This window comes from Schistocerca cancellata, chromosome 2 (genome assembly GCF_023864275.1).
Source record: "Schistocerca cancellata isolate TAMUIC-IGC-003103 chromosome 2, iqSchCanc2.1, whole genome shotgun sequence".
NCBI lineage: Eukaryota > Metazoa > Arthropoda > Insecta > Orthoptera > Acrididae > Schistocerca > Schistocerca cancellata.
In genome coordinates, this window is record NC_064627.1 from 648,589,161 (window position 1) to 648,611,500 (window position 22,340).

General features: G+C 39.3%; 1 protein-coding gene across 2 annotated transcripts in view; it reads left to right on the top strand.

The window, feature by feature from the left end:
- Positions 1-22,340, top strand: part of LOC126162324 (arf-GAP domain and FG repeat-containing protein 1) — a 97,071-nt gene that overhangs the window by 62,419 nt on the left and 12,312 nt on the right. For both annotated transcript variants that reach the window (XM_049918750.1, XM_049918751.1), the window contains one exon: positions 14,872-15,012. In XM_049918750.1, the coding sequence (XP_049774707.1) occupies positions 14,872-15,012 (141 nt within the window). The remainder of the gene's footprint in view (positions 1-14,871; positions 15,013-22,340) is intronic.

Below are 22,340 nucleotides of genomic sequence, written 5' to 3' on the forward strand. Positions count from 1 at the left end.
CCATTCAATAGTACCAATCATATCTAAGATAATAGAAAATTAATGATATTAATATCATAGAGGGAAACATTCCACGTGGGAAAAATATATCTAAAAACAAAGATGATGTGACTTACCAAACGAAAGTGCTGGCAGGTCGATAGACACACTATCGACCTGCCAGCACTTTTGTTTGGTAAGTCACATCATCTTTGTTTTTAGATATAATAGAAAATTATATGCATAAACATCTGTACAACTATTTTGAAAGCAACATCATTTTAAATGAGCAACAGTTCGGTATCAGGTCTCATCTATCTACTGTAAAAGCAGTTGAAGCTTCGGCGAATAATGTATGAAGGGTATGAAAAAAAGGCTATCTATATCTGGAACACTTACTGATTCAAGCAGAGTATCTAAATGTTGTGCTACAGAAGAATGCTGAAGATTAGATGGGTGGATCACATAACTAATGAGGAGGTATTGAATAGAATTGGGAAGAAGAGGAGTTTGTGGCACAACTTGACAAGAAGAAGGGACCGGTTGGTAGGACATGTTCTGAGGCATCAAGGGATCACAAATTTAGCATTGGAGGGCAGCGTGGAGGGTAAAAATCGTAGAGGGAGACCAAGAGATGAATACACTAAGCAAATTCAGAAGGATGTAGGTTGCAGTAAGTACTGGGAGATGAAGAAACTTGCACAGGATAGGGTAGCATGGAGAGCTGCATCGAACCAGTCTCAGGACTGAAGACCACAACAACAACAACGTCTAACTAAATGTCATATAACACAATCATCAAAAGTTAAAATATTATGGCATAGAATGTAAATCACTCAGTTTATTCAAATCTTATTTAAGCAGTAGGTTATAGCTTGTGTAAGCAAATAAGCAGAGATCAGCAATACTCCGAATAAAAAGAGAAATACCCCATTGCTGTGTTCTTGGACCCTTCCTGTTTATTGTCTACATTACGTGGCATTATATGCCACATAAGAATATACTGTACGCTGATGACATTACGTGACATTAATAACCACGGGTGAGAATTTACAAAGTGTATTAGTCAACAACAGAGAAATAACGCAAATAACGAATCACTGGTGTCATACCAATCAGCTGTGCATAAACCAAACAAAAACAGAAGAAATAATTTTTAATCTAAATGTGATCAAAAATGAAAATAAAACAGTGAAACTACTTGGACTGTTTGTAGATCAAAAGCTCTCTTGGAAAGAAAATGCAAATTATCTGTGCAGTGAACTAGCTCGTGTACCCCCCCCCCCCCCCCCCCCCCTCACCTCATGAACAATGTGAGCAAACAGTTGTTGCTCCAGTCATATTTTGCTTTCTTTCATTCTTATCTGCAGCACTACATATTGCTCTATGGCAGTTCCTCAGGAGCTAAATGTATTTCCAGATTGCAGAAGAAAACAGTTGGGTGTTTGATAGGATTACCACTCAGAGTCCTGCAGAAACATCGTTAAATGTCTTGGTGTAATGACATTACCTAACCAGTATATATATATAACTGTTTGATATGTACCAGAGAAAATCTGGAAAAATTCAACATGAGGTCTGATGTGTGTGTACACAACACAAGAAATGGTCATTTATTGGATTTCCCTTCCTCAAGACTTGCTATAGTCCATAATGACTATAAATATTTGATTATAAAGTTTTTCAGTAAGCTACCGTATTCAGCTCATACAGTACCACTCCCTCTAGTTTGATCCTTTTACTCTCCAATAAACCAACCAGTAGTACCACTAACTAAATGTAAGGATATTATGAATAGGACAGTTGCTATTCACCATACAGCAGAGATGCTGAGTCGCAGATAGGCACAACAAAGACTATCGGAAAGGGTGTTTATGGCCAACAAGGGCTTCATCGAGACACACACACACACACATGACGTCAGTGTCTCGCAACTGAAGCCTGTCTGTGTGTGTGTGTGTGTGTGTGTGTGTGTGTGTGTGTGTGTGTGTTTTTCGACGAAGGCCTTGTTGGCCGAAAACTCATTTTCTGGCAGTCTTTTTGTTGCGCCTATCTGCGGTTCAGCGTCTCCATTACATGGTGAGTAGCAACTATCCATTTCATAATATTGTTATTTTTATATTGGATTTTCCATTGTTTAAATAAATATAAGAGCTTATTAAAAACTTGGCTAAAATACAATGAATTCTGTTCGGTTGAAGAGTTATTAGAAAGTAATCATTATAATATATTTTTACTCTTAGTGATAAAGAAAATCTTTTGGTTTTCGAATAAGTTAGTTATTTTCTGTGTATGTAATTTATTATTGTATAAATCTTGACACCACTGTGAACTATGAAGAAGCCAGTTGTATGAAAAATAATTAGAGGAAATAAAATGATTCTGTTCTATTCTTTGTTGTAATCCCATATTACTACTATTTTCTAATTTGGTTCTTGGGTGTTCTATGGTAACAGTAGGCCATATGCTCAGACTATGATACCTTTTACCTTAACTGTTTGGTTTAAATCTTTCCAGCAGCAACTGCATACTGATATTCGAAATAGTTGCTCCACATAATAGAACATTTCAGTGTTTGCTTCTGTAAATTGTGTTTATGAATTGACTACTTCATTTTTTAAGCTGTGTATTAGTCCAGGAATCTATAATGCAGACACTTTATAGAGTGTCCATTTCTATTTACTGCACAACGAGATATGAGCACCAGAGGTTGTCCCTACAATATCTATAATTTAATCCACTACATACTTTTGATTGTGTCATTTATGGCATGCAGAATATTATTTATAGCATCTTGTAAAAAATTTTTTGAAACCAAACAAATTTGATTTGATCTAGTTAGCTACCTGCATTTTGCCACATTTGCATAATAACTTTCACGCATGCCAATGTACTTGGATATGGTCAGTTTAGGGATGATGATGATGATGATGATGATGGTGTCTTATCTATTGGTTTACCAAGACACAACAAACTATCCCCTGTCAACATGACTGACAAGGAGACGGCACGACCGTGGGGTCGGGGATTTGTCCGCAATTTTGTGTGGTGAAAGAGGACCCCTAACACCTCATGTGGTTAAAATATTAGTTCGCACTACCCGGAAAATCCCGGGAAAAATCGATCCAAAGTTTCTTAGGTGCCTTATGAGTATAAAATGTTAGTACACTGCCGAGCCGCCATCTGGCCTAGGTGTTTAGGGCTCGGATTCTTACGCCAGAGGTCTCATGTTCGATTCCCCCTCTGGCACTTTTTTTTTTCTTCTGTTTCATTTTCTTTGGTTATTCCACCAATTATTTAGAAAGTTTCCCAAACCTACATTATCTTTAACAAATTAGTTTCATTATTGAATAAAAATTATTTTCTTTTTGTCCAACAAAACAATTCATGGCGGTGGGTTTTCCATTTTTCATTGTCAGGTATATGAGGAGAAACATTGCCTTTTTAATCAGAATAACAAAGTCAATTGGAAAACATTCAATTTTTATACATATAATAATTACAAACAAGAACCGCAGTGGTAATTATCGTAAAAACAAACAAAGCAATAATTTTTGTGACATCTAGCGCAACATATAAAAGCGGATTTTTTACAATCACAGGGCGTTTGCAATAAATCTGTACAAAAACATGCCCCATTATCATTTATGAAAATGTTTAGAGTTTCTGACAATTTTGAGGCAAACCAGGCATATTGAATCATGTCTCGGAATATTGGTGACAATAATTGATGGTGAATTATAGAATTAATTTTTGTACAATCTTCCCGGGAATTAATTTCACGATTCACCTGCAACAATGCGCTGCAATTTTGCAAGCAACAGAAGAACAAAAAAAAGTGCTGGAAGAGGAATCCAACTCGAGACCTTTGGTGTAAGGGTCCGAGCGCTAACTATGTAGGCCAGGCGGCGGCTCGGCAGTGGACTAACATTTTATACTCATAAGGCACCTAAGAAACTTTGGATCGATTTTTCTCGGGATTTTCCGAGTAGTGTGTCCTAATATTTTAACCACGTGAGGTGTAAGGGGTCCTCTTTCACCACACAAAATTGCGGACAAATCCCCGACCCCATGGTCGTGCTGTCTCCTTGTTAGACTTTGGGCTAACTGAGGAACAGCAGTCTCATGATCTTCACTACACCAGCCATATCCATCTACGTCTGGATTACTAAAACATTATCCTGGAACCAGGCACCTGTTGCGTAGGGACAACAAAAATTCGATATTTTTTGTAATTACTGACCAAATATAAAATACTGTCATAATGTACTCATTAGAAGAGATAATCATATGTTAAAAGTTTAACATGCAATTAGAAACTGTGTGTATGAGGTGGCATAACTGGCTGCATTCATCCAGTCTCTAGGAATGAGAGTATTTAGTCACTTGCAATAAAGTTTACACACAATTTCAAATCTTCACAAAACTTTTTCTCATTGACCCCACAAAATGATCAAAGGAAAAAAAAGTTTCTCGCCTATTACATTTTTGCTGTTCATGTAGTGAAAACTCAGCATTAGGCATGACATTAAAATGTATTACTTTATTATTACCACCTCTTATTCGCAAAACAGTTTGCAGACAGTATCCACATATATCACTAAATACACTTCAAAATTATCATTATCCAATCAGGAGATACGAAGTTATAGCACTTAAATGCATGAAAAACTAGCATTTGCTTAAAACGGAGTTAAATTACCCAGATTTTATTCATCCTGTGTTTCCTAATGAGAGCAACGAGCGACTTCCAAGAAACTTTTTAAAATCTGCCAGGAAGTTTCATACACTCCTGGAAATGGAAAAAAGAACACATTGACACCGGTGTGTCAGACCCACCATACTTGCTCCGGACACTGCGAGAGGGCTGTACAAGCAATGATCACACGCACGGCACAGCGGACACACAAGGAACCGCGGTGTTGGCTGTCGAATGGCGCTAGCTGCGCAGCATTTGTGCACCGCCGCCGTCAGTGTCAGCCAGTTTGCCGTGGCATACAGAGCTCCATCGCAGTCTTTAGCAGTCTGGTAGCATGCCGCGACAGCGTGGACGTGAACCGTATGTGCAGTTGACGGACTTTGAGCGAGGGCGTATAGTGGGCATGCGGGAGGCCGGGTGGACGTACCGCCGAATTGGTCAACACGTGGGGCGTGAGGTCTCCACAGTACATCGATGTTGTCGCCAGTGGTCGGCGGAAGGTGCACGTGCCCGTCGACCTGGGACCGGACCGCAGCGACGCACGGATGCACGCCAAGACCGTAGGATCCTACGCAGTGCCGTAGGGGACCGTACCGCCACTTCCCAGCAAATTAGGGACACTGTTGCTCCTGGGGTATCGATGAGGACCATTCGCAACCGTCTCCATGAAGCTGGGCTACGGTCCCGCACACCGTTAGGCCGTCTTCCGCTCACGCCCCAACATCGTGCAGCCCGCCTCCAGTGGTGTCGCGACAGGCGTGAATGGAGGGACGAATGGAGACGTGTCGTCTTCAGCGATGAGAGTCGCTTCTGCCTTGGTGCCAATGATGGTCGTATGCGTGTTTGGCGCCGTGCAGGTGAGCGCCACAATCAGGACTGCATACGACCGAGGCACAAAGGGCCAACACCCGGCATCATGGTGTGGGGAGCGATCTCCTACACTGGCCGTACACCACTGGTGATCGTCGAGGGGACACTGAATAGTGCACGGTACATCCAAACCGTCATCGAAACCCATAGTTCTACCATTCCTAGACCGGCAAGGGAACTTGCTGTTCCAACAGGACAATGCACGTCCGCATGTATCCCGTGCCACCCAACGTGCTCTAGAAGGTGTAAGTCAACTACCCTGGCCAGCAAGATCTCCGGATCTGTCCCCCATTGAGCATGTTTGGGACTGGATGAAGCGTCGTCTCACGCGGTCTGCACGTCCAGCACGAACGCTGGTCCAACTGAGATGCCAGGTGGAAATGGCATGGCAAGCCGTTCCACAGGACTACATCCAGCATCTCTACGATCGTCTCCATGAGAGAATAGCAGCCTGCAATGCTGCGAAAGGTGGATATACACTGTACTAGTGCAGACATTGTGCATGCTCTGTTGCCTGTGTCTATGTGCCTGTGGTTCTGTCAGTGTGATCATGTGATGTATCTGACCCCAGGAATGTGTCAATAAAGTTTCCCCTTCCTGGGACAATGAATTCACGGTGTTCTTATTTCAATTTCCAGGAGTGTATCAGTGCACACTCCACTGCAGAGTGAAAATCTCATTCTGGAAACTTTTTAAAATTGAATGTTTGCTAAATTTTTTCTCACTTACGTGCTTAATATCAATGTTTCACACATTAATTCACTTGTAAAGTAATCGGAAGTTTGAACCTGTTTTCCATAGATTCTGTAAAGAAATGGTAGTTTACTGTTATAGGTCTAGTAGTAAAGAATAAATGACAGCTATAGCTGAAATATGATCACAAATGCTATCTCCGTATTAGTGTACTGTGTTGTGTTGTTGTTCACTAGATCCAGTTTTTATTATGTTATGCTCACCACATTTTGCAATATGTATAGGAAGGTGTATCTTTGGCTACAGTAGTTCTTCACTGTCCTCTTCCTTTAGAATTGCTGCTTCTGTCATTTCTTCCACATTTGCTGGATTTGACATTGCAGTTCACACTTATTTAATAGCTTTGTCAGATAAGAGTGATTTCTTGCTTTGTTGTGTAAAAGTACTACTTTTATCTCATTTAGTCCTGGTACTTTAACTTTTATAAGTACATGATAGCCATTTTTGCTTCCTCTTACACAAAGGACAAAACTACTGTCACCTTTTTAAACAATCTTTACTTCATTAATGTTTTATTTTTCTCCCATTTTTACTCTGAGTCATCGGGAAGCACTGTTTTCATTAGGAAAATCTGCAGTGTTCTGCCAGTCCGGTGCTATTAGCCCATCTACTGTTCTCAGAGTGGACACGACAGTGGGTGACTTAATTTTCATCATTATTACTGTGTATGGAGTACCTAAATGTTTGTTCCATGTTTTTTTTTTTTTTTTTTTTTCCAGTGTTCAATTTTTTTGTTGTCTTCCCTTTATATCGATTTTTTACCTCTGTACTTGTGCAAGTACCTGAATTGTTTGTTATCTGTGCCTTGCTTTTTAAGTTAATTAATGCACTAATCCAATTCTTGTTTCCAAGAATTGCTTTGTTATTGCCTTTGCTTTTCTTTGAGCCTGCAGCAATCCCTTTCATAAGTTCAAGACTTTGTCCATCCACATCATATTCAGTTTCCTGTAAAGTTGATAACCTTAGTGCTGCTCATAGTGCCCTCCATTTTCCTCTTTTGACACCATATGTATGGTGTTTTTTCAGTAGCTATCGTAGTGATTTTGTCCAATAATTTGACACCTATGATTTGGTTTTTGTAGCCACGCGTCTGTATACTGGCATTGTTACTCTGCCATCCAGTAATACTACAGAAGGTGAAAGTATTTCCAGCTGTATTTTATTATTTGCAGATGAAGTCTGGGAATAGTATCTTCCAACCTTCTAACATCTATTTCCTTGTTGCATCATAGGGTAGAATCTGGCAGTTGCAGCCTTGGTGAATATCTCATAGGGTACGGCTGAATGCCAAGACACTATTGAAAATGGATTTTTGTGATTATATGCCTGATTACACCACACCGTATATTTCTGTGAATACGCCATGAGCATCACATAGCTGCTCTTTTTTAACAATAACTATTATCGTTCATCAGAAGTATAATTTCCACATCGGGAAGCTTTCCCTACATTACACTATGCTACAAATTTTCATTGAAAATATATAAAATCCTTAAATTTTGTGTTTCTACAGAACATTCCTTCAAATAAACACTTAGCTCCAGCTTCAGAAATATACTAACATTTTTATTCAAATATAGGTTTTATAAATTGAAACATATTTTTCTATATTTATTTGTGTTAGAGATGCTTTTCAACTTTCAATATTAAAGCACCTTCAGTGGATTTAATCTGGAATAATACAGTTTTGTTTTGTATGCAATACTTGCCAAAAAAACTAGTTTATTATAATTTTTTCCTTAATAAAGTACTGTTTACAGTTATTTGTTTTTCTAGCCAAAACCTCCATTTCCTCCATCCAGTCATAGGTAACCGGCTGCACCATCACTTCATTTATAAAACATACACAAATTTTCATGTCAAAGTCACTTTGTTTTGTAGTTTTCATATTTTGTAAGCTAACTGTTGTTGTACACCACTTCTGGTCTGGCATTTAACTGCAGATTTTCATACGAAAATTGTGAGGTGCTTATTTCGGCCTGAAAAATGAGTAACTGTTAGTAGTAATAAATGAATGTAAAAATTATGATGTGAACTGTTTTTTAAACTGCAAGTATCACACACAAAAACAACTCTGTATTACCCTAGATTAAATCAACTTGAAGATGCCTTTATGCAAAAGACGGAATGAATCTGGACCATAAATAAATACACATTGCAGCAAGAAAAAGGCATTCAGTTGTACAAAACGAAGATTTGTCTACTCACTGTGGATAATGACCACAGATACAAACTGTTATATGTATTCAAGGTGGAACAGTTAGTGTAAGAGGTTTGTAAATAATTCTGAATTCCCAAGATTAAAAGTCACTCGAATAACATGAAATAACTTCCGGTGATAAAATTCAATAAACATCAAATCACAAAAGCATGGTTTCTAATAGAAATTGTTGAACATACATAAATAGTCCATTGCTTTATAACAAATAAAAACATGTTAGTTCTGCTAGAGCACATAATATTCAGTAAAACAAACACTTTCCAGTCATCGGGGTTCTTATCTCACATTTTGAATAATTTTTTATCAAACTATAAATTGGCTTCACTTTTTCACTTGGCTTGTCACTTTAAAGTTACATCTGGAGCATCTCTAGCAATACTCCAGCTGTAGCCCACAAAAATAGAAGAAGTCCGCTTACTTGGCTACCTCTTCTTCGTGGCTGCTGTAGCCAGATGAAATCACTTGCCAGGTTCATCAGAAACAGCTTCAAATTTTTAGGGAGGAAGTTGACGTGGACATGAAGAAAGTTCCCCCCCCCCCCCCCCCCCCCCCCAAAGCTATATTGCAAACCAGTTTTTCATAACATGACAACAGTTCACATGCAGATGAAATTGTCACTTTGCAGTGGAGTGTGTGCTGATATGAAACCTCCGCAGATTAAAACTGTGGAAGAAGTAAAGCTGTGAGGACGGGGCATGAGTCATGCTTGGGTAGCTCAGATGGTAGTGAACTTGCCCGCGAAAGGTGAATGTCCCGGTTCAAGTCTCGGTACGGCACACAGTTTTAATCTGCCAGGAAGTTTCAGTTCACATGTAATCTCCTAGTAAATTTGTGCTCTTTTATTTCATAAGAAACTGAACATATTTTTAAAACTTTCCGAGGTAGCCCTCTCATCGCCATGAAACATTTTATCAAATTACTTGTCTATGAAAAGCATTTGAATCTATGAGCCTACAAAGATACCCTATTAGACTTTTTTGACTGTGGGAATTTTTTCTGCAAGTTCTTAAAGGTTTGATTTATTTCCTTAATAAAAGCTATGTCAGAATGCCTTTGAGAAAAACATAAGGTCAAATTACAATCACTACCACCTATAACATTACCGCAAGTAAGGTATTGAACTTGTATGATCTAAGTATTGAATAATATTATTACTGTATTGTTTTATCCTTTTCATATGCAACAGTTATATCCTTTGCAGACCTTAATTTTTCCTGAAAGAAGGAAATTTTTTTATGTGGTAATGTAATAAAGATTTATACAAAAGTGTGTACCCATTTTCAAAACAAACTTTATGCGCTTGGCTTCACTTTTATGGTCTAAAATAACTAACTATTAAATATTCTCTACTGTAATAAGTAGTGAAATTATCATTCAGTTATTAACATGCAAAATAACAATATTCAGTTACACAGTGGAGTGTAGTGAACCAACCACATCTGTGTATTGTGGTGGTCACAAGCTGCTGTGCACTGCGACATCATCTTGCTAGTATTTCCATAGTGATGCCCAACAGTTGGCAGCAACTGTGCATTATGAAAAGGTTGAACATATACAAATGTATACTTCATGTTTCCACTGGGAAAAAATACTTCTGTTGCGACAAAGACACAGTAATAGTTAATGTACACAATTGTAGCCAGAGGGTCTGAAAGGTATGTGTTTGCTGGTAGTAAATTTCTTCTGTCTTCATTTATGGACTTACACTAGAGCTAAGTTTCAATTTCTTCTCGGTATTTATTATCAGCACAGTGGAACTGACAATCTTCATGTTTCGTGCAGTTTGCATTTTCACTGATGTGCGGTTTTATCGCCTGTGATGTTAGTGGCATTTTGAGGAATTTTACCGGATCTTGTGTATGGGTCTTGCATGCTCAAAAGAAAAATATTCCTCTCATCAATTATTGTACACAGCTTTATCACCACCAGTGCACTTCTCGTGACATTTACTTGTGCTACCCTTTGTATTGTGCTAATTCTGCCTATTGAAGAATGTTGTGTTGACATTTTGGTGCAAGCCAAATGCGATCATCTCTGAGAAGCAACAATTCAGCCTTTTGCCACAGTTGGTTCACTTTACTTGCGAGGCCAACAATATCTAAAGCTCAGCTTGTGCACTTTCCGATGCTGCATTGCTTGTTCCTGCTTCTGCATGGGACACAAATGTCTGGCTTGTGTTCCTTGTTTTGATTCTTATTTCTTCATTTTCTCCTCCACAGGAGGAGGAAACCATTCTGTCCATGCTTCAGTGTTTTGCTACATGACATAGATTATGGCTCTAAGTACATTTTGGAACTACCAAATAGCCTTAGCTGTGTTGTGCAGGAGGAGAATTCACTTAAGAAAAGGAGAAACACAATAGTTGGAAAGTAATTACCATAAAAACAAGTGTATAGAAACATAATAGGAAAAGAAAGCCTGCATGAAGTCAGCAATGATAATCGACTAAGCCTGATAGAATTTTCCAGTGGGAAGGAGGTGATGATAAAAGCACTTGGCATCCAAGGAAAGATATTAGAAGTACAGTTGGGCATCACCAGATGGAGTTTCAAGAAACCAAATAGGCCATTTAATTATAGATGAAAGGTGCAATGCAGACGGGTGGAAGTTGGTAGCTATATAGGGGTGCATAAAGAGACAGAGCATTACGTAGTGCGGTTTAGATATAGACAGAAGAAGGTAGATCTAGCAAGAAACAAAAAGAATAGGGAGAAAAGTGAAACACAGTATAGGAAGTCTTTAAATTAAATAAAAACAGGAGGAATATAAGAAGAAATTAGAAGAGGTTTTAAAGGCAAACAATGTAGAGAAGGAAGGGGGTGTGAAAACTAAATGGAAGATACTGAAAAAAGCTACAGTGTAGTCTTAGAAGTAGTACACTTACATGGTTCAACAATAAGTATTCACTGATAACCAAAGAGAGAAATTTAATGAGGCAGAGAATGCTGCAATTGAAAAAAAGACTAGCCGTGGAAGAATATAGAGAGAAGAGCAGGGTGAAGAAAAGCTGTAGATAGGAGGAAGATACAGCAGATAGATGAGCTGAGGGACAAAAATGAGACATGAAAGATCTAGGGAAGTGAAGAGAGGATTCCAACTGAGGGCAGTCTTCCATAATGATAAATATGGATCTTTAGGAAGATGGAAAGAGTATTTTATTGGATTACTCAATGGGAAGGGGGGAGGTAACAGAGAGGAAGCTTTGAATAGGGAAGAGGAAAAACCAGAATTAGAAGCAGAGGAACAGAAAGTCGAACCACCAGACTCGGAGGAATTGAGAATGCAATTAGAAACTTAAAAAAGAATAAAGTAGCAATAGCAGACGGCATAGAGGCATAATTATTAGTGTTTGGGGAAAATATGCAGACAGTTGTTAATTAATAAAGGTAATATAGATAAAGAAATACCTAAGAACTGCCTATTACATAAGAAAGGTGATAAGTCAGAGTGCAGCTGTTGCCATGGGATTACTCTCTTAGATACAAAATATAAAGTGCTTGGTAAGATTTTAGCTTCTTGTGTAAAATGCTGGGTGGAAAGGATATTGGGAGATTATCAGATAGGATGTAGGAGATATAGATCTGCAATGGACCACATTCTTTTATTGAGATGAGTGACAGAGAAATTTTATGATTATGAAAAGCAACTTCATCAGTTGTACATTAATCTTAAATGTTCATATGACAGTATAGACAGGTGTAAGGTTCACCAAACTATGAAAAATTTTAGAATTCTACTATAATTAGTGAGACAATAAAAGCAAGTATGTAAGGTAAGTGTAGAACAGGAGTTGTCAGTAGAATTACATATAGGGAGGGGTTGCAACAGGGAGATGTGATCTCTGTGATGCCCTCTAACTTATCATTAGAGGAGGCGATTTGGCAGATGCCAACAAAGCCAGGGGGAACAATATTTATATTAGCAGGTCCAGGTAGTGGCTTACACCGATTCTGTAGCATTAATTGCAAAGGACTGTAAGTGATTTAAAGGTTAATAATGCTGTGTTAGGATTACGTGAACATTAGGACTGGATATTTATACAGCCAAAGCAAAGTATATGATGGGAAATCATGGTAGGAATCGAGAAGAGGCTTCAATAAAAATAAATGGGAAAGAATATCAAAGAGTTGAAGCATCTGAATATCTAGGCTTGATAACAGTAGAAAGTGAAGGGCAGCAGAAGAAATTCAAGAAATGGTAGCAAGACCTGTAGTACTGAATGGATCGGAAAGCTGAAAGATGACTTCACAGGAAGAAGGCTGGTTACTGAAATGGGAAAGGAAGATTTTGCGAAAGTTATTTGGAGCTGTGAGAGAGGAAGAAAGCTGGAGAAGTAGAACAGACAAAGAACTGCAAACACTTTTTGGACAGAATGATATTATAGCGAAAATCGAGCAAGGAAGAATAAAAAAGGCTCATCATGTACAGAGAATGTTAGTAGCTCAGAGTGTTAAGGAAGTGTTTATATAAAAGCTCAAGGGGAGAAGGAAAAGAGATAGACCTAGGAAAAGGTGGTGCAAAGGTATGGAAGGGGACTCAAAGCAATGGGAATCAGGAAGTGGAGAAGTATTGGATAAGGAAAGTAATGGACATAGATGTAAGGAGACAGGTGAGAAGGGAGGCCATGATTCTAAATGGACTGTAATACCACTTTCTCATTAGCCAATCTGTACACCATTTCATACATTCTCTCCATTTTCTCTATTTCCTCATATTTTTCTGTCGTCCGTCTTTATCTTGCTTCTTCTGTTTCTCTTCTTACTTCTGTATTCGGTTTCCTGTACACACTTATTGCTTTCTTCATTTCATACATTTTTGCATCTTTCTGTCCTTTATTGATACTGATGACTACACTAATGTACAGATCTTATTTGGCAGAGTCCATGAGTCCTTCCCTCATATTTATCTGTTTGTCATGTAAACATTCTTCAGCTCTACCTCTTCCCCCATTTGTGAACCTTCTTCCAACTTTCAGCTTTACCTACTTACCTCCTTGTGTGCATAAAAATCCCCAAAGAGAACATGTGGTTAAAGGAATTTCTGTGAAGAGGTCATTAACCAGCCCGCTGTTTAACATATTATTCAGTTGCAAATAAAAGAAAATGTCCCCTGCATGGCATGCACACCATAACAGATACTGCTTCTAATACAGTGTTGATAGGGAGATGTGAGAAAGTGTATTCATCATTTACAAAAATTTACTACACCACCTAAACCCTCTTGATACTCAGATCATCCTTTTTGTGGATGCAGTAACCCCTCAGCACAGGAGGTTTTCTCTGTGTTAAAGAGTTCCGCTTCTTCCACATGTGAGGCATTTTACTAGGTTTAGTTCGGATCTCTTCTGGGACACTTCCAATTCCTCTTATTGTAATTCAGTATCTTTTTCAAATTCGTGAGAGAAAACCTTTAATCTGGTTCAGTTTTGTCGAATAACATATGCTTTTGCTTGAGACTTATTCAGCACAGACACACAAGGTTTTGTAACAATTGGTACTTGCATAGACTGGTAGCTCTGCTTCGTTGCTGTGGAATGTGGTATGGGCTTAGTGACTGTTTTGCTACAAACACCATCCGTCCCATCAATTTGGAGTTCACTTTTAGGAAATTCATTTTTTGAAATATTTGTGTAGTCCTTTCAAGACAAGTGCTTAAATCAAGATGTGTGCTCCCAGAGACATGCAGTATGCCATCATCAGGCATAACTCATTGTGGAAGCTTGCTCAGTGTTCACAGTCATAAAAAGGCTGGCAGTCTTGACCAATCTTCAGCTTGGAAACCCTGTGTACACTAATTTATACCCAGCTAGACCTAGTCAAATTCCTATGTGAAGTGCTCCCTGCACAAATTTCCACAACGCTAAAGAGGAGTTTGTCCAAAATTTGTGTCTGTTGCCTATTGCCTTTTCTGTTTGCTGAATAAGTACTATCCTGGTAAATACATTTTAATCCATGCTGGATTTTCCATTAATGTAATGAACATACTGGCATTTTTATGCAGTTATACATCTGTTTATTCTTAATAGTAACAGTACAGATGCATACAACATTGAGAAAACTGGAACAAAACTTTCGGATGAGCAACGGCGGACACTTTGTAGGTTTTATTATTTTGAATTTACACTCCCTTCATGTTTAATGCAGAGTTTAGCTAGTACCTGTGTTAAGTTATTTCCATAGAAGGTGAGGCAATGATGGAATGTATTATTATTGTTATTATTATTATATTTTATAACAAGTGCAGTACCAAATAACATACAAATATTTTATTATCTGCTACTCTGTCTTTCAACAAAATTTCATTTTATCTTATAGTTAATTACTGATATAGTCTTTTGTCAAATCACCAGTTGCTGGCATGAATCAGAATCCTTGGGTGCCAGCATCAAGGGAAAATGGTTTATCCAGCACTTCCAGCCAGCCTGCCACTTTTCAAGCAAATCCATTTGGAAATGGAAGACAACCACAACATGGATTTGGCATTGTGACTGGTATGTTGTGAGTAGCATAAATTATGTAAGAGAAAAAATATGATAGGATGATAGATCAGTGATAACCTACCAAAACAAACTGATTGAAGCGGAGTAGTGTCAGTTAGATGTAAAACTGGTTGACTGGATGAAACAGATAGGAGGAACTGTGTTAAACTTCAGAGTTCTTTTTTAGGGGGAGAGGGGGGAGGGAGGGAGGTACTGAACATTTAAGTTTCAATTAATTCACATGTACCATGTTGGTCTTGCGGCAGCCTCTGATGAACTAAACCAATAGTTTTCCCAAGGTAATTTATCATATGCCAACTTTTGGAATCCATGATAATTGTAGAGGACAATTTTTTTTTGTGTATGTAGTGTTCTCCAATGTGCTTGTTGTGTGGCCTCTACTTAGACCATGTCACTCATAGCATATGTTGCACATAATTAGTGTACCTGTCAAAGTATTACATTTTTAAAAAAATGAAAATTGTTACCTAGTCATAAACCCAGTAGTTAGTGCGTTGTTTAATTTCCGCCAAAAGTTCTTTCCAATGGCTGGCTGTTTAACAGTTGCTATGAGGCTGTCTGCACCTATGTTCCTGGTGGAAATTTTTTTTTTAAGGAATATGGGGCCATTGTTGGCTAAATTGGCAGATGGCAACTGTTATTGGCCTGAATGATAGATATGTGCAATAATTTAATCTGAACTCTTCCACTCGCAGAGAGAGCACTAAATTCAGGTGGTTTGCAAAAACTTACATTTATGAGCATTTTTGTATTTGATTGGTACAAATCTATATTTTTACTCTCTCTCTCTCTCTCTCTCTCTCTCTCTCTCTCTCTCTCCCTCCCCCCCCCCTCCCCCTCCCTCCCTCCCACCCTCCCTCACACACACACACACACACACACACACACACACACACACACACACACACACACGTCTGGTCCAGCCTGAAGCTGAAGAAGTGACTAGCCATATATCCATTTCTTAATATTCATTGTGCTTTCTTCATATGTGTCTGCTAATAGCACCTGTCATTGTACAATTCCAGAGTTTCATAGTAATGTAACTGAAAGTGTTGGTCCACTAAAGCAGAGATTCTCTCTGTGGGGGCAGTCACCAGCCACCTCGGGAAGTTCTAGGTGGTTGAGTTTATGAATTTTAGGAAGTATTAGAAGGTACGAGTGTGTGGAGTGGGGGCAATATGCAGATAGCTGGACTCAGGGAAGGGGTTCTGGGACTGACCAAAGGATTTGAGGAAGGACTGGAAATTCTGCTGGATTTCTGCAATGGGGGTCACTGTGGCAAGGTTTGCAGTTGGTCTTACCTGACCACTGGCAGAGTCTCTCTGCCAGGTAACCCCTGAGGCTCATAAAAGTCATACCTTCCAACAGAGGCTCCACCACAGTGGTTTTGCCAACATATTCTTAGCCCTCCTACAGGAATCCTTTCCACTCACCCAGAATCCCAAACCCCTCACCCAGTTCAGATTCATTGATGGCATCTTTGCGATTTGGCTCGGGAGTGGGGACACCCTATCCATACTCCTCCAGAACCTCAACACTTTCTCCCTCATTGACTTTACCTGGTCCTCCTCCATCTTCCTCAATGTTGATATCCACCTCAGTGATGGTTACATCATAACCTACGTCCACATCAAACCTACCAGTACCTCCACTTCGACAGCTGCTGCCCATTCCATACCAAGAAGACCCTTCCATACAGCCCAGCCACCCACGGTGAATGCGTCTGTAGTGACGAGCAGTTTCCCTCCAAATATACCAAGGGTCTCATTGAGGGTCTTCACAGACTGAGGCTACCTTCCCAACCTTGTTCACAGATCTCCCATGCCTTGTCCGTGTAGTCAGCTACCAACTCCCACATACTCACTCTCTAACCACAAAGGAGCATCCCTCTCATAACTCAGCACCTCAGCCGGCCGCGGTGGCCGTGCGGTTCTAGGAGCTCCAGTCCGGAGCCGCACTGTTGCTACGGCCGCAGGTTCGAATCCTGCCTCGGGCATGGGTGTATGTGATGTCCTTAGGTTAGTTAGGTTTAAGTAGTTCTAAGTTCTAGGGGACTGATGACCACAGCAGTTGAGACCCATAGTGCTCAGAGCCATTTGAACCATTTTGAACTCAGCACCTCCCAGGACTGGAGCAATTGAACTGCACTCTCCACCAGGGTTTTGACTACATCTATTCATGCCCTCTGTGAGGGAACTTCTCTCCTCTTCCACAGTGGCATTCCCTGCCCACCCAGGCTACTCATTCTTGTATGTCCTTACTCCACCCCTGCTCCCAACCCCTTGCCACATGGCTTGTATGCCTGCCGCATACATCCTTCCACTAACACCCACTCCTTTCCTGTCACTGGCATCTCCTATGCGATGAAAGGCTGGACAAGCTGTGAAAGTAGTCATGTGATCTACCAGTTCAGTTACAACCACTGTGCCACATTCTGCATGGTCATGACAACTAACAAACTGTCCGCATGAATAGTCGCAGCCAAACTATGGTCAAGGGGCAGTTGGACCAGGCAGCTGCTGAACGTACTCTCCAACATGATGTGCTACATTTTGACCATTTCATAGCCTGTGCTATCTGGATTCTTCCCACCAACATGAGGTTTCCTGAATTGTACAGGTGGGAACTCTCCCTGCAAAATATCCTTTTTCCCCTGTAACGTGTCCCCCACCTACATATCCCCTACCCTGCTTCCACTCCAGTACTATACATGCCTTCTATCCTGCCAGTGCACATAATTCCTTCCCCCATCTCAGCATCACCCCCCCCCCCCCCCCTCCCTTTATGAGGATATTAGACATGGCTTGGTATTGCAATTTAAGAACAACACGCATACTTACAGATCTAGTTTGGGGGGGGGGGGGGGAATTGGTGACACAACTGAAAACTGCAAGTGTTGCTTTCATAGTTTTTATCTTGATCTGAAGGTAGGAAACAAAGAAAAAGTTATTAGTGGGTGACATCGGAACTGAAAAGTCAAAAGGTATGTGGGGGGAATTAAGCCTTTAAGTTGTGTATGCATTGATAGTGATCAGTGGGATATCAGTTATAAGTGTTGCAAATGACATGATTATCTTCAGTGAAGGTGAGAAAGGCTTACTGCAAATTCTGAAGGGTATGAATAGTCTGCTGAGCACAGAATATGGAGTGAGAGAAAACTGAAGAAAAACAAAACTAGTGAGTAGTAGAGGAATGAGATAGATGAGAAACTTACCATCTAAATTTGGGATTGCGAAGTAGATGGATTTAAGGAATTCTTCTACTTTGGAAGCAAAAGAACATGTGACAGACATAGGAAGGAGCATGTAAAAGCAGACTATCAGAGGCAATAAAAGCATTCCTGGCCAAAGGAAGACTACTATCGTCAACTTCAGGAAGAAATTTCTAAGAGTGTATGTTTATAGCACAGTATTGGATGGAAATGAATCGTGTGCTGCAGGAAAACCAGAAAAAAAGATAACCCAAGTGTTTGTAATCTGTGCTACATAAGGATATCGAAATTGGGTGGACTGATAAGATAAGGAAAAAGGAAAAAAGAATCTGCAAGGAGAGGAACATTGGGAAACATTGACAAGAAGCAGGGACAAAATGACAGGACATTAGTCAACATATCAAGGAATTGTATTGGAAGACAGTGATTGGAATATGTCCAACATATAATTTAGGATGTTGAGTGCAAGTGGTACTCTGAGATATGCTCAAGTCTGTTGATCCCAAAGAAAGTGATGGAAAATTTGAACATCTTTATCATATGTTGTCAGGAGACTTTGAATGCTTGGCCAGTGTGATTGAAACAGTAGAGGGAGAGGGGGGAAGGGGATGCAGTATGATTGCAAGAGAGAATGTCAAAACACTGTGCTTTTGAGAAACTGTCTCAACATAGCACATATGAACAAGCCGGTTATCTTGATGTATTGACCTTGCCCAGGACTTGTTCATTGTTCTGCAGACTGGTGCTGTCTGCCATCCACATTCCACACTGTGTGAAATCCCTTTCCTTGGCTTTGCACAGCACGATGCATCCAATGTGGACGCATCTTATACTGTCTTCACCACATCCCTGCACGCTCCTACAGGCAGCACTACCATCTTCCCCCACACCTACCCTTCCATATTGTTGTCTTTTCAACAAATTAATGTCCTGATTAATGGAAGTTGTCTGTAATGTAAAATCAAATATCATCACGATTTGTTATCCTCTGCTAATCAGGTTTGTAAGAATTACATCTGCAACAGCGTAGCTGTTGATTTGAAATGGAAGTTATTCAAAGAAATAATGATACGTAACAATTTTAGTATAGTGTAGGTGCTTAAAATTTGTGTGTGCATCCTGGATTTTTGCACTATGCAGCATTACACTCCCTTGTTGTTGCTCCTTCTGCTCGTTAGCTTATTTGTGCAGTAGGCAGGGAAAGCTTTATAAAACACTATTTTAAACATTCTTTTTTGCTGCATAAATTAGTAACTTCATTATTTAAAAAAAAATTTGGTGTATCAGAGCATCTAAAATTTTGACAGTGCATTTCTTTCAGTGTGTTCTTCCTGTGTGCAAAATTTGTGAATGGGTTCCACTGTTGGATTGGACCATCCCTTTGTTAGTCTGTATCATTCAAGACTTGCTTCAGGGAGTCCAAGACTGCTGTTCTAGTTGAGTTGTTTTTCCTAAAACTATTTGGAGCATTAACTAGAATGTTGATTTTTATTCAAAGAGGTGGATAAACTTTCATGTAGGACTCTTCCAGTTATTCTGCAAAAGCTAGATAATAGTGAGACTGATCTATAGATTATATGTCTTTTGTATCATCCTTTCTTTGATTTGGCTTTACTACAGTTTGGTTGAGGTTTTATCTTCAGTGAAAGTGAAAAAGACTTAATGGCCATCATGGAAGGAATGAATATGGATTGAGAGAGAACTGAAGAAAAATAAAAGTAATGAGCCATAGAGAGATGAGATTATTGAGAAACTTACCATCAAAATTGAGATTTTATTTCATTGATTTTCAATTAAATTTTGTTATATTTGTGTTGTTCATTAAATAGGTTAGCAATCTCTATGGGATCTTCACAGTTCTTCCTTCAGTTTTTTTGATAAATATATCATGCCCTACTTCATTTCCGCCCACATTACTATTGAAAACTTTCATTTGTTTTGTTGCTTGTTTGATAGTTGAGTCATTTGCTAACTTTGCTATTATTGTACCTTTGCTGCATATCTCTCTCTAGCTTCTTACATAGGGTTTCAAAATGGCATTTTGTTTTGCTGCCATATTAAGTTTAAGAATTTCTGATGATTTCCTTGGCCCCTGTGTTTAGCCTGGCCAACATGCACAGACAAATTGTATTTTGTGTACTGGAAACTGCCACAGATCTAGCAGCAAAAAGTGTTTTGAGTCAGCTGTTTGTTCAGTCTAGTATTTCATCTTTGCATGCACACTGAATTCTAAAATTTTACACATGTGTCAGTGCTCTAAAGCATCCATAGCTGAATTTATAGAAATATATGAGAATAACATGTTAGTGGAAAGTTAAGAGCAGAGAATACAATGATCTTCATAAGATTGCAGCAGCTTATTGTACTTAGAATCTGTAAGAAGCTGCTGGTAAACTTCAGGTATATGACTGAAAATCCACAGATACTCGTACACAAAATAAAAGATTCCTCATTGACCAGTCCCATAATTTATTGGGATAATTCCAATCCAATCCAAAACAAATAAAAAGTAAAAATATTATCTAAATAGGGTATGGAAAATTCTGGCACAATATAAGTAATTTAGGAGGAAAGGAAACAATGCACAGAATAGTAAATGCATTGAACTGTCGACGGGCAACCAAAGACAATGAAAACTGAAATTACCACTAGCTTTGGGCAAATTTGTTTTTGAGCTAGCTCGTGTGTGCCACCTCCCACAGCCCGTGACCCCCACCACACACACACACACACACACACACACACACACACACACGTGCGCACACACGGCTCTATACAGTTAGTGTGTCCGCTGAATACACAGGACTGTAGTTCCTCAAGTAGACTAAGGTGAGGTGTTATGTCCGGTGGGGTGGGTTAGGGCAGAAAAGAGGTGGGGAGTGGGAAGAAAAGTTGGCGAAGGGTGGCTGACTTCTCAGAGGGAGGCAGCAGGTGTACAAAAAGGGATGCAGAAGAGAGAGGCAACTGGTCCATTAGGTAGGTACACTACTCACAGGCACTAAAGCCAAAGATTTAGTGCACCACACAATGATAAAATGGACGAGTGGTTTGGGAGGATGGGTATATTTCACTTATTGCTTGCTGGGACATAACAGCCCAGAATTCTATATCTTTGTAACTTCTTTCTATTGCCAGCAACTGTAAAGCTGCTGTCAGCCTCTCATGTGGTGAAATTGCTTTCCTTATGCAGGTAGAGGATATATAAGCAGTAGGTTGCAACTGTCATGTGTATACATGCGATTTGTGGCAATTTCTTGTGTGTATATACATGTGCAGAGACAGCAGTATGTTTGGACTGATCTTTGTCCATATATTTGACTTTACCTTAACTTTTTTGTGCCATTCGCGTTAATAATGATCTAACAAAATTGAAGAAATTCATCAGTAGAGTGCCAGTTGGGAATTGGATTACAATTTTTAGTCCACTTGTTGCATGATTTCATTGGTCTGGATGCTGGATCTAACACACTGTAGCTCATCGTAAATATTTGTACGGCCACCTTAAAATCTTGATGCCTTTTTACAACAATTCCTTCACTAACAGCAGGCACACATAATAGGCTTAACTCCAGATGAATGTGAACAGCTGTAGATCTTTTTGCACACAATAATCAAACAGTAGCATGCACATTGCAAATGCGAGAACTATGATTTTTGTAGCCATTGTTGTTTGCGTTCACCCATAATCAAGCAACTACTGACTCAGAACAATGATTTCTAAACAATCAGTAGATCAAACTGCATTTCTACATCTTTGGTTGGAGATTCCAACATTTAAATACAATAAAACCCCTTTTTTATGTTTCCACATTTTACATTGTCCCTGCTTTTTATGTTTATTTTTCTTGCTTCCAACAGAACCCCTCTTCTTTCATTACAGTGCTTTCCCATCATTAGTGATTGTGGTTGCAACATTTCCCGCATTTTAAATTTTCTTTGACATTATCTCAACCTTGAATATTGATTTTCATACAGATTTCTGCAGAAAGTGCATCATATTCCTGCTCCGTGAACCGTGGAACAAAGCAGAAAACGCAGACTATACACGAATTTATTGATTGTGTAATATAGCGTTAGTGCGGAAAGCAAGATTTTCATTGTCGGTGTG